Source organism: Trypanosoma theileri, assembly GCF_002087225.1.
Source record: "Trypanosoma theileri isolate Edinburgh chromosome Unknown TM35_Tth_19_V1, whole genome shotgun sequence".
NCBI lineage: Eukaryota > Euglenozoa > Kinetoplastea > Trypanosomatida > Trypanosomatidae > Trypanosoma > Trypanosoma theileri.
In genome coordinates this window covers 148,415-161,098 of record NW_021639861.1, presented here as the reverse complement: position 1 = coordinate 161,098, position 12,684 = coordinate 148,415, and the positions used below count along the sequence as shown (strand labels likewise).

General features: G+C 35.3%; 4 protein-coding genes across 4 annotated transcripts; all 4 read left to right on the top strand.

Moving 5' to 3' along the window:
* Positions 1-2,075: 2,075 nt before the first annotated feature.
* TM35_000191620 (mitochondrial guide RNA binding complex subunit 1) lies at positions 2,076-3,521 on the top strand (the record flags this gene model as incomplete). Its single annotated transcript, XM_029026660.1, has 1 exon — positions 2,076-3,521. One exon carries the CDS (start codon positions 2,076-2,078, stop codon positions 3,519-3,521), a length of 1,446 nt encoding a protein of 481 aa, XP_028881984.1.
* Positions 3,522-4,589: 1,068 nt separating this feature from the next.
* On the top strand, positions 4,590-8,492 carry TM35_000191610 (uncharacterized protein; the record flags this gene model as incomplete). Its single annotated transcript, XM_029026659.1, has 1 exon — positions 4,590-8,492. The coding sequence occupies one exon, from the start codon at positions 4,590-4,592 to the stop codon at positions 8,490-8,492; it is 3,903 nt and encodes a 1,300-aa protein (XP_028881983.1).
* A 429-nt stretch (positions 8,493-8,921) lies between these two features.
* On the top strand, positions 8,922-10,391 carry TM35_000191600 (uncharacterized protein; the record flags this gene model as incomplete). The annotated part of the gene is made up of 1 exon (XM_029026658.1): positions 8,922-10,391. One exon carries the CDS (start codon positions 8,922-8,924, stop codon positions 10,389-10,391), a length of 1,470 nt encoding a protein of 489 aa, XP_028881982.1.
* Positions 10,392-11,346: 955 nt separating this feature from the next.
* Positions 11,347-12,675, top strand: TM35_000191590 (putative proteasome regulatory ATPase subunit 2; the record flags this gene model as incomplete). The annotated part of the gene is made up of 1 exon (XM_029026657.1): positions 11,347-12,675. The coding sequence occupies one exon, from the start codon at positions 11,347-11,349 to the stop codon at positions 12,673-12,675; it is 1,329 nt and encodes a 442-aa protein (XP_028881981.1).
* Between the last annotated feature and the right edge of the window lie 9 nt (positions 12,676-12,684).

Below are 12,684 nucleotides of genomic sequence, written 5' to 3'. Positions count from 1 at the left end.
ATATATATATATATATATATGACTTTAAAAATGGCTCTTATAGCTCTATTTCTAATTATCAACAGTTTCTTTTCACGCTTTTACCACTACAATGCGAGTGGTGTAGTGACAGGCTACAGCGATGAAAGGAGATATTTATATCAAATAAGAGTGAAGGAGAGTGAGATGTTCCACTGTCATAGATTGAGAGAGGAAGAAAGAAAGGGAGAGAGAGAGAAGAGAGAGAGAGAGAGAGAGAGAGCGCAAAAGAAAATAAAAAAAGAGAAATTGAAAACAAAGAGATTGAAAACGAAGAAAAAAAAAAAAGTAGACTTCTAAGTGAGAGTCAATTTGTAAAAAAAAAAAAGGGGGGGGGGAAAAGGTCTTCCTTGTGGAAGAAACTAGAAAAGTGCTGTTCGTTTCCATTTCTTTCTTTCCATTTTTTTCTTTTCTTTTCTTAATATCCTTGGGGCAGTACTTCAATGTGTACGCGCGTGCGTGTGTATGTGTGGTTTTTTTTTTTTTTTTTTTTTTTTGTTCTGTTTGTTTTTCTCTTGCCTTTTTTTTGTTGTTTTTTTTCTTCTCTTTTGTATGGCTGAGTTTTATCTCTTTGCAAATGATATCCGCGATGTACACACTGTAGTTGTATGAAGGGGGGAATGTCTCTGCATATGCACAGGGAGAGAAGAGTAGAGGCGTGAATGGCGGTAATAGAAGAAGAACAGTAATCTTGATGAATCCAAAAGGAAAAAGAAATACTGATAAGGAGAGAGCGAATGAAGTAGAGATGGGAGGGATTTGGGGTGTTTTTTGTTTTTTTTTCTTATTATTATTGTTATTACTATTGCTTCTTCTTTGTTTGCGCCCCTTTTGCTTGCTTTTATTGTGCAGTACAGGACGATATATATATATATATATATATATATAAGGGTATGATAAAAGAAAAAGAAAAAGGAAGAAGCAAAGGGCAAGAAGTCAATATAGAAATATTTAATAATAATAAACATAATCATAATCATAATCATGGTAATAATAATAATAATAATAATAATAATAATAATAATAATAATAATAATAATAATAATAAATGATAATAATAAGAAAGATAATAAGAGTAAACCAATTGCCTTGGGTAGAATAATGATCACACAGTTTACACCCCCTTCTCTCTTCCCCCTTCCCTCACTCCCCCTCTGGTTTGTTTCCCCATAGGTACGTTGTTTTTATCAGTATCTATGCGTAGAGAAAATAAATAAATAGAAAATACGAAAAATAGATAAATATATATACATATAGAGATATATAGAGTCTTTGTTTTGGTCTGTGTGTAATGGTAAAGGGTTAATATTTGTATTTTATTGCTAGGAATACATCCTTGTTGTTTTCTTTTCTCTTTTTCTTCTTTTTCTTTATTTATTTCCTCTTTTCACCAATAGCGGTTCGTCACTCAGTCAGTCAGTCATATATATATATAATCTACATACATAGATAGATAGATAGGGCAGAATAGCGGAGTGAACGAACACAAAAGCAAGAAAAGAAAATAAAGAAAAAGAAAAAACAATAGCGGCTGAGAAAGTATCCAGCTGGAGAACAAAAGAAAGACGAAAAGAAAAGAAACAAAGAAGAAGCACGAAAAACAAGGAAAAAAAAAGAGAAAATACGAGCGGTTAGTACAGTAAAACGAGCTGCATACTAGGAAAGTAAGAAAAAGAAAGAAGAAGAAGAAGAAGGAAATACTAACACAAAGAAGAAGAAGAAGTAAAAAGTAAAAGAAAAAAAAAAAGGAAAAAAGAAAAAAGACAGTCGTTACAAACTACCGCTACCGTATTTCTTCTTTTTCTTTTTTTTTTTCTTTGCTACCACTGTTATTGTAATTATTGTTATTATTGTTGCTATTATTTACTCACAGATTAAAGGAAACACCCAGGAAAAGGAAATACAGAAGAGGAAACGATAATATTATTATTATTATCATTACCACCCAGTGAGAAAGAAAGAAAAAGAAAAAGAGAAAAAAAAAAAAAAAAGAAAATAACAGAGCCGAAAAAATAAAAAAGAAAAAGAAAAGAAGAAAGAAGAAAGGAATATCAACAATGCTTCGTTTACTCCGACATTCCCTTCTTGGCCTCTCCTCCTCTGCTGTATTGTGTGGTCGACACCACCAGAGTGGAATGCACTCGCAGTCCACAGCAGCGGCGGCGGCGGCGGGAAACATGCGGGAGCAGCAGGCGGCGGCGGCGGAGGCGGTCTCCGCGGAGAAGGTGTGGGCCCTCTGGAATGAGGGCAATCTCTTCTCCCTCTCACTCGCGCAGCTGCAGGGATTTCTCGCCCGCGCCGGCGTGAGAACAGAACCATCGGCAAAGAAAGCGGCCGTTGTGCGGCAGGTGGAGGAGTATCTGCACTCCAAAGATATCGCCGTGAAGAATGGAGGTCAATCCACACAAAACCAACAACAACAACATCAAGGAGGAGGAGGAGGAGGGTATGGACGCTGGAATCAATCTACAGTTATGCAGCCAGAGACACTCTTGGATCTCGCCCAAGCGGGTTTTTATGAAGGATCTGCGAATATGGCACCAAAGGCATTTCAATTACTTGTTAGCAATACAGCTGCAGATGTTGTGGTATCTCGTGTGAACACCACTGCTTTTCCAGGTTTTCCTGCTAATACGGAATGTTACACTTTAAGTGCATCTGAAAAAGATGTTGCTATCCGTTCCAGGTATAGTAAAGTACTTCAATGGTGTTGTTTAAATATGAGTAATCTACAAATGGATGGAGAACTTTTTGTAGATTTTGGAAAATTATTATTGCAACCATCAGTTATGCGAAAGAATCGTCGTATCGTTTCATCCTTTACACTTCAGCAACGAATGCAGGTGAGTCATCCCTATACATGGGTCTCTGCATTACCAGAATCTTCTGTTCATACTATTCAAGAAGAATTATTAAAACCAGAGGGATTTATGCCTCTTGGAAAAGGTGGACAAATTACATACAGTGGAACTATAAAACGTGCAAAAGATCAAGTAAACCTTGAATTTGATAATAAAGGTAAAGTTCTCTCTGTCAATAGCGCTTGGGTTAATGTACAAACCGCATGGTGTACACGTGCAAGAGGCCCGGATGTTCGTTTGCTACTCCGCTCACGGCCCCCCATTCGACGACAAGAAGTTGAGATGTATGCATCTATGCCTATTATTCAACTTTCTGAGGATGATGTGGCGGATGTGTTGCCGGCTGAACATGGACAACTGGTGTATCTCTCAGAAGATGAAACACGTCTCTTTGAGAAAGTCACAGAGAAGGGTGTAAAGTTTACAGTGAAGGAAGTGAAGCGACAACCACTCATTGTACTTCGCGATGATGAAGAGGATCCACGTTTGGAGTACAGTCTCTCTGTGGCAATACCAGCGAATGCAGGGAAGGCAACAGATGTACGTGCTGTAGGATTAGCGGCCTTTGAGTTGGCAGGCAAACTCGCTGGACTGGTGACAGAAGATTATGTGAAGGAGTACGGTTGTGAGGCGGCATTGTAAAAAATAAAGAAAAAGAATGAAAGAGAGAAAAAGAAAGAAAGAAAGGTAAAGAGAGAATGAGAGAAAGAGAAAGAGAAAGAGATACAAAGGAATTATTATATTTTATTGTTTGTTACCGTTTTTAATATATATATATATATATATATATATATATTTATCTATTTAAGAGTGTTGATGAGGATGGAAATAATTGGGGATAGAGTATTATCACTCTCAATGTTGGGAGGAGGCAAACAATAATAATATGTTTTCTCTCAATCTACTCATTTTGTATCTATCTCTTTCACTATTGATATTTATCTTATTTTTATTTACTCATTTGCGATGTTGGAGTAATGATTACAGAGAAGGCCCCCTTAACATCTAATGAGGGGTTTTTTTCCTTCTCCTTTCTCTTTACTTGTGCCGCATGCACTTTTGTTCCTTGTACTAAATGATATATTTATCATTTTCCGAGAAATCACACAAACCATTATTCTTTTTTTCTTTGGTATTTTGGGTTTGTTTGTTTCTTTTTCCTTGTACACCACCGTGCATTCATCTTCTTTTTTTTTTCTCTTTTTCTTTCTTTTTTTCTTTACGTTTTACTATTACTATTTCACACATCTTATATCTCTCTTTCTATCTTTCTCCCCCGTTTAGCGGGTGAGTCTGCGAACTTGTTTTTTTTTTTTTCCTTCTGTATTTTTCCTTTGTTCTTTTTTTTCGTTTTCTTCCTGTAATGTGCGTTCATATATAAACATGTAAACTAAAAAGAAAATGGAGATGTAAACTTTGTATTTCTTTCTTCTTTCTCTCTTTTCTTTTCTTTTTTCTTCTTGTGTCTGTTGTGTTTAAATGGAGTGAACTTTCAGGCTCTATTTGTAGGCTTGTGTTTATTTCTCTGTATTTAGCCTTCCTGCATCTGCAGGGATAATACACGATATAGTAAAGAGAAAAGGAAGAAAAAAAAAAGAATAAAGATTCAAAAGAGAAAGAGATAGAAAGAGATTTAGTGTAAAGTGCGAAACGAACACAAAAAAAAAAAAAAAAAGAGGAAACGAACAAAAAAAACAAAAAGAAGTTTAAATGTCACATTTATTGCCAGTGACAAGGTTAACATCATCCTCCTCAACATCTTCCTCATTGCGGGTATCATCTTTAGCCTCATGTAGACAGTCTGAGGAGAGAGATGGTTTGAGTATAGCGGTAGTGGATGTATTGTTGTTGGGAAGCCAATCGCTTTGGTTTGTTGTGAGTGCAGTGGGGCAAACAACTGGAATAGATCTCTCCAAACCTTTGCGGTATATTTCATTTCCGGAGAAGGAGTTCATGTCTGTTAATAATAATAATAATAATAATAATAATAATAATAATGAGTTTGCACTTCTTATGGAATTACAACGTGTAGGAAATGGAAAAATATTAGAAAATCATACAGAAATCAAAAGAGGGAATTGTCTTCGCTGCTCTGGAAGACGTGGTGGGATCTGCGCAGCCTCATTACTGCACATGTATGGAGATCATGTGGTGTTATTCTTTATCTTGGAATGTAATTGTGTAGTGTTTGCCTCATTTCTCCTGGTGGACACTTCTCATAGTAAGAACAGTCCTCATAATAATAATAATAATAATAATAATAATAATAATAATAATAATAATAATAATAATAGTACAGACATAAAGATTGAATTACAAGCCGTGCGATGGTGTTGTGGATCTAAAGAAGAAATCAAGACGCCTCCCACTTCTCTTAAACAATTAACAGTACCTGTAACGGCTCTTGTGGAATGTATACAGGATCGTATAGAAACCACATCCAATTCTATTACTAATTCTACTAATAATATTACTACTAATATTACTGCAGGTGTTTCCTCTACATCTCCACGAGGTAGACCGATGACAACAAGAGTTTCCACACGACGTGGATATGATGATTCTGTTTTGTTTGTTTTACGTTTAGCCTTTACACGTGTGGTGGGATGGTTGGAATATATAGAAATATCATGGCGAGAAGGAGGAAATATTCACAACAACAACAACAACAACAATACATCCCCTTGGCGATTATTACGTGGATTTCAACAATTCACATGTGGGGCATTACGATTAGAGTTAAATGGAGATTCAAGTGGATTATTAGGTGAAGTTCGAGCTCTTCATTGGATGCCGCATTCACGTGATTATCAACAACAATTTCCATTATTGGCTATTCTACATCAATATACTATTGTTTGTGGAGATCCATTTCTAGATCGTCTTTCAGTTTGTATGTTGTCTGGGCGAAGAGAGCGAATAATATTATTTAGTGAGGAAGAAGAAGTATGGGCCACTATACAAGAACGATTTCGTGGATCTTGTTTAGATGGTCCTTGGTGTTTAGATGCCTTAACACTTGCACATCCCTCCTTTCTATTACAGACAACATTACCGTATGGAAATAATTCTGTGAATGGTTTTGATGTTTTGGGTGTTTTTTTACGCCCAACGAATGTTATTTATCCTATGAGTGCCTTTTTACGTGAAAAGGGAATAACCAACAATAATAATAATATTAATAATAATAATAATAATAATAATAATACCTTTGACTTTTCCATAGAAGATGCGATACCTAAATTCATCACAGAAAAAGTAAAAGAAGAGTTTTGTTTTGCTCTCTTTACAGAGAATGGTGAAGTGAGTAGATGTTGTATTGGAGACTTTGTAGAAAAGGCGGTGTGTTGTTTAGTACCAGAACCCTCCACAAGACGTTTAAGTCGATCTCTTTTAACAGAAAAAGATATACGAATGGCGATTGTATTCATAATGTGTAGTAAAGGAGATATTCTCTTTTTGGAAGTATGGGGTTCTGCTGCAAATACGGCACTTCTACAAGGGGAGAAGAGAAGAAAAGATTCTGTAAAGATGTCTGATCTCTTTTTTACGGTAAAAGTTCGAAATGTTACTTTCTGTGATGTAGAGATCCCACGATCGTTATGTCAACTTTATCAATTTATACAATTACTATGGGATGAAACAGAAGGTGTGGTGTTTATACTTTCCACTCATGAAGAAAAAGAAAAAGAAGAAGGAAATGGAGGATTATCATTATTAAAGAATACTTTACGAATAGCAGCTTTACGTTTACAAGGAGGTGGTACAACAACATCTACAGTTCAATTTAGATGGATAGATCAAGGGAAAGATGTGAATGGAGAAGAGAGAAATTTTATTCATACATTTCCTGCACGTATGAAGGATGTATCTTCATTAATGATGCCTGTTAGTATGTTAGATGTAGAGTATAATGTGGGAACTATTCTACACACCCCATTACAAGTCTTGTGTAGTTGTACGGCTGTAATTTCTAATAATAATAATAATAATAATAATAATAATAATAATAATAATAATAATAATAATATAGATACAGGATGTGAAGTGAAATTTATGATTTCGAGATTGGGAGATATTTGTATGATTGAAGATTACTTTCCATACACAATGAATACTACTACTACTACTACTAATAATAATAATAATAATAATAATAATAATAATAATAATAATAATAATAATAATAATAATAAGAGGGAGAGGAATTTCTCATGTAGGCGTCTCTCTCGAGTGCAGTGGCCAACACAGACAAAGAATGCCTCTGTGGTATCGGCTCTCTCACTTTTATTTTCTTCCAATACTTCTAATATTTGTATGCAAGTAATCTCTACTGCCAATCATTCAATTCTCTCATCTTCACAAGAGATTCCATTTACCATGGATGATAGATCTTATCATCATCATTTAGTCTTTATGGTGGTGTGTCGTAGTACTGTGATAATACTGGCGATATCAGGGGAAGTACTCCTTGTGCAGGATCTCTGTTCTCCGTCTATACAGTTAAACAGTAATAATAATAATAATAATAATAATAATAATAATATGATAAGGACAAGGGATGAAAAAATTCCTTCACTTCTTCCTTGTATGCTTCAGTCATTTGCCTCATATAATAAAAATTGTTTCCTTGTCTTGTCCACACGTATAGGATCACTTTATTCCCGAGAGGATAAATATGAAGATTGTTTTTTCTTTCTTTTACGTTTCTCATGGTGTTTATATTCAGATGAAAAGACTGTGATATCGGGATCTCTCTCTGTAGTGGATATTCTCTCTATACACACATACGGTCAACCACTGTTTGATTTTCTACCATCTGTGGATGTTAATATCTCTCCTGCGATAATTTCTAATAGAAGAGTATTGTGTGTGCGGGAATTATTATATTGTGCTGGATGTAATCTCTGCAGTGTGCCGTGTGTTCTCACGAGTGATGGGAATAAAGAGAATCCCATCTTGGAAGGCTTCTTTGTTAAGCAAACACTTAATAATAATAATAATAATAATAATAATAATAATAATAATAATAATAATAATAATAATAATAATAATGAGGGACGAATAGTGTTAGACCTGCGAAGATTTATAGAGAAAGAGAATGAGAATGAGAAGAGTATATTATGTGTATTCGCAGAGCCCACACTGTTGCGATGTGTATCTAACACAATGTACAACTCCACAGGTGTAGATGTGGTGGTGTTAATATCATTTGCGAGTGGCCTCACATTAGTCACTGCAGTTCCTCAGAGTACGGCATCTCCACGATTCTGGCATTCTCAGATATTAACAACCACCACTACGGATGAGATGATGAGAAATAAAGAAGAAATAACAACAACAACAATAATAATAGTGGGAGATGAAAGAATGCCGTTTGTACGATTTTTAACTCCAACACAATTTGAGAAGAGAAATATGTTGGGATTTCTACAGAGTGCGAATGGCGGTTGGAGGTCACTTGTGTATAGTGATGCCATCAATACTGTGAATCTCTCACCGGATGTAAACAGTCTGCAGAATAATAACACACCGCCGTTAAGAGAAGAAAATGTGATGATTCTGTATAGTGACAATGTCTTGTTTACACTAGGACCATATCTCTCTAATTAATTAATTAATGATTTTTTTTTTTTTGTTTTTTAGTGGGATGTAAAGGTGTAAGTGCATATATATATATATATATATATATATATATATGTACAGTTCTTCTTTTTTCCTTGTTTATTTTTATATATATTTTAAAAAAAGTCGTATTTATTTTTTTTTCTCTTCTTTTATTATTTGATTTTGATACTTGGTATTTATGCATATGTTTATATTGGCACTATCGGATGGAAATGTATATGAACATTCTCTATCGCTATTATTATGATTATTATTATTATTATTATTATTATTATTATTATTATTATTTCTGTTACTACTGCGATCAGTCTCTCAACTCCATTTCTCATTTCCATTTCTTTTATTAAGAAGAAGATAAATAACTCAAGAAGTTCCACAGAAGAAGAAAAAAGAAAAAAGAAAGGAAGAAAAGAAATGACAGCACGTGAATGTGTACTGCAGGCAAAGTCTTTTTTAAGTTCAATGCCTGCGGCTTCTCTGCTCTCACGTGAGGGATTCATCACCGTATGTGTAGAGGCTTCTCTCGCCTTTTTGCGGGAACGCAGCAGTCATCATCATCATCATAGGAATAACAACAGGAGAATATTCACTAATAATAATAATAATAATAATAATAATAATAATAACAGAAGGAATCTATCCAAGAGAAGAAAGAACAGTGTAGAAGCCTTATTAACATCATCATCGCCATCATTATTGTCATCTCCCTCTTATAAACCACAACCACAACAACAAGAACAACAGGGATCAACCTTTAATGAAGAGGAATTAAAACGACTACGTGAACTTGTGGAAGTTGAATATCATCGTATACGATTAAATAATAATAATAATAATAATAGTGATAATAATAATAATAATGAAATGGAGGGCAATCCATATTCTGCCGTGCCAGCAGCCAAATTAGAGGCAGCGGCTATTATTAAACGTGTTCTTCACGGTCCATACAAACGTGGGGAGATATCACGACAGGAGTATACAGTGATTGTACTAGCCGTGTTGGAGAAGTTATTTCCAGATCTCATTGCCGTGATGAATGGAACGATTCCAAATCAAACCAGTCATCACCATCATCTCAATAATAATAATAATAATAATAATAATAATAATAATAATAATAATAATAATAATAATAATAATAATAATAATAATAATAGAAATAATACTGTTGTTGATATGAGTAGTAGGAGTGAGAATAATGATAGTGATAACAATGGTATTAATATAGTGGAGAGTAGTGGAAATATAAGAAACCATGAGGTTCATATGAGTATGCATAGATGTGATGATGATGAAAAGATAAGAATGGATTCACCAGAGAAATTACATACACAACTGCGTCCAGAAATAGCCGTACGTGCGGTAGAGTTAACAGAACAATCTCTTCATTATTACCTCAACAAAAATAATAAGAATAATAATAAGAAGAATGAACAGAATTTCTTAAATAGAGGATATAGTCAAGAAGAGAATAATCGTATGGATCAACTTATGGATGATATGAGTCCACTTCCTCGTAATCCACATGAAAGTACATCAACAACAACAACAACAACAATATCTCCAATTCCTATTAACTTTGATGATGTCTTTGAACAACAATTGGAGAAGTTAAAACAATTATTGGAGGAAAAGTATGCACTCGATCTCTCAGGAGGCCACACCTCTATGAACCCACAGAGAAAGCATACAAACACTTATAATAATAATAATAATAATAATAATAATAATAATAATAATAATAATGCAGTTAAACAGAAACGTGAAGAGTTGATTGCACAGGCGCTGTATTGTAAAGAGAGAATGGAAGAAACTCAAGAACGTCTTGGTTCTATCATGCAAGAACTTCGTGAGGTTGAACAGTCAGTGGATATCATTAGATGATGTGATTAAAAAAGAAAAAAAAAAAGAATAAAATAAATATAAATAAACGAAAAAAGGAATAGAGAATATGGATGGGTACTTTTTTCTCTTATGTGGTAGTGACAATATTATTATTATTATTTATTATTATTAATATTTATTAGGGAGTTTCTTATATTCTCTTTTTTTTATTTTTTTCAATATCGTGTACGTCTTTGAGTGATGAGTGGATTAGTAAAAGTAAATAAAGGGATAGACTCCGTCTCCTGTCAAGTATTCTGATTTAAAGAAGAAAGTCTTTTTTTTTTTTTAATATTTCAAGAGGAAATATTTATATATTTGTATTTGGGAACTGTTTAAGAAAAGAAAGAAAAGAAATAATGAGTTCCAACTATATTTTTTATTTATTTTGTATTATTTATTTATTTATTTTATTATTATTTCCTCCCTATCGTTTTAGAGCTTCTTTACAGAGAAGCAATATCGCCATGATTTCTCGTATCAGAAACCAAAAAAGAAATAAAATAATAATAATTAAAAAACAGTTCATATTATTACTTATTTTTCTTTCTTTCTTTCTTTCTTTCTTTCTCTCTGTGTGTATGTATGTGATGTTCTTTCTTCCTTTTTTCTTTTTATTTTTTATTTTCTCTCTTCTTGTAGAATTCAGAATAGAACAGAGAAAAAAAAAAAAAGAAATAACCGCAACAAAGGCCCACAAAGGGAAGAGAGAAGAGAAGAGGAACACCAACGATTTTGCAAAGGAGAAAAAAGAAGTAAAAAGACAGAAAGAAAGGGGTGAAGTTTTTGCACATTACCAACCAGAGAGAGAGAGAAAGAGAGAGAAAAAGGAAAAAAAAAAAACAGTTCATATCTCTCGAAAGAAAAAAAAATATATAAATATATTTGTATATAAATATATTTATTTATCTTTATTATTATATAAACAAAGAAAAAGAAAAAGAAAGAAAAAAGGATGTTGAAGGAGTCATCAGGAACAGGTGGAGCTGGGGATGGCAACAGCAGCAACAGCACCGCCTCCACCGGTCCGTTGCCCAGTGATGAGTTAGCACGTATTGAGTCCCTCACAGACGCACAACTACGCACACGCGCAAATATGCTCCAGCGTGAGATTCAACAAATGAAAAATGAGGAACGTGCAAAGATGGGAGAATTGCAAAGACTCAAGAAGGAACTTGAGGATGATAAGAAACGTGTGCGGGATAATAACAAGTTACCATATCTGGTAGCAAGCATAGCAGAGGTGCTGGATATGGATGATGATGACGCGGAGGCAGAAGAGTTGGATGTGGGTCGTAAAAAGTCCAAACGTAAACAGAAGAGTGCTGTTATTAAGACATCTAATCGACAAACTGTGTTTTTACCTGTTGTTGGACTTGTGGATGCAAATAAACTATCGCCGCAGGATTTGGTGGGTGTGAATAAAGATACATATCTCGTATTGGATACACTCCCACCAGAGTACGACAGTCGTGTGAAGGCGATGGAAATTGAAGAGCGACCAACAGAGAAGTACACAGATGTTGGAGGTCTTGATAAACAGATTAACGAAATGATTGAGGCTGTGGTTCTCCCCATTACAGAGAAGGAGAAGTATGAACGTATTGGTATTAAACCACCGAAGGGTGTATTATTGTATGGTTCTCCCGGTACTGGAAAGACAATGCTCGCCCGTGCCTGTGCGGCCGCTACGAATGCCTGTTTTCTTCGTCTTGCCGGTCCGCAGTTGGTGCAGATGTACATTGGAGAAGGAGCCCGTATTCTCCGGGATGCCTTTGCCCTTGCGAAGAAGAAGGCCCCAACGATTATCTTCATTGATGAACTCGACGCCGTGGGGTCTCGCCGCTCGGATGCCGGCGGTAAACACGGCTCACGTGAGGTGCAGCGCACCATGTTGGAGTTACTCTCCCAACTGGATGGTTTTGGCAGCAACGATGATGTAAAAGTAATTGCGGCAACCAATCGTATTGATGTATTGGATCCAGCTCTCCTGCGTAGTGGTCGTCTCGATCGAAAGGTGGAGTTTACACTGCCAGATGAGGAGGCGCGGGCCCGCATTCTGGAGATTCACTCCAGACGCATGGCTCGACATGCGGATGTGAACTTTGAGGAGATTGCGAGAATGACGGAGGACATGAATGGAGCGCAACTGAAGGCCGTTTGTGTGGAGGCGGGAATGTTGGCGCTGCGCAATGACCGGGCGTATGTGTTGCATGAGGACTTTGCAGAGGGAGTGACGGCAGTGCTATCACGAAAGAAATCCAGTCTCAACTACTATGCGTAAGAGAGAGAA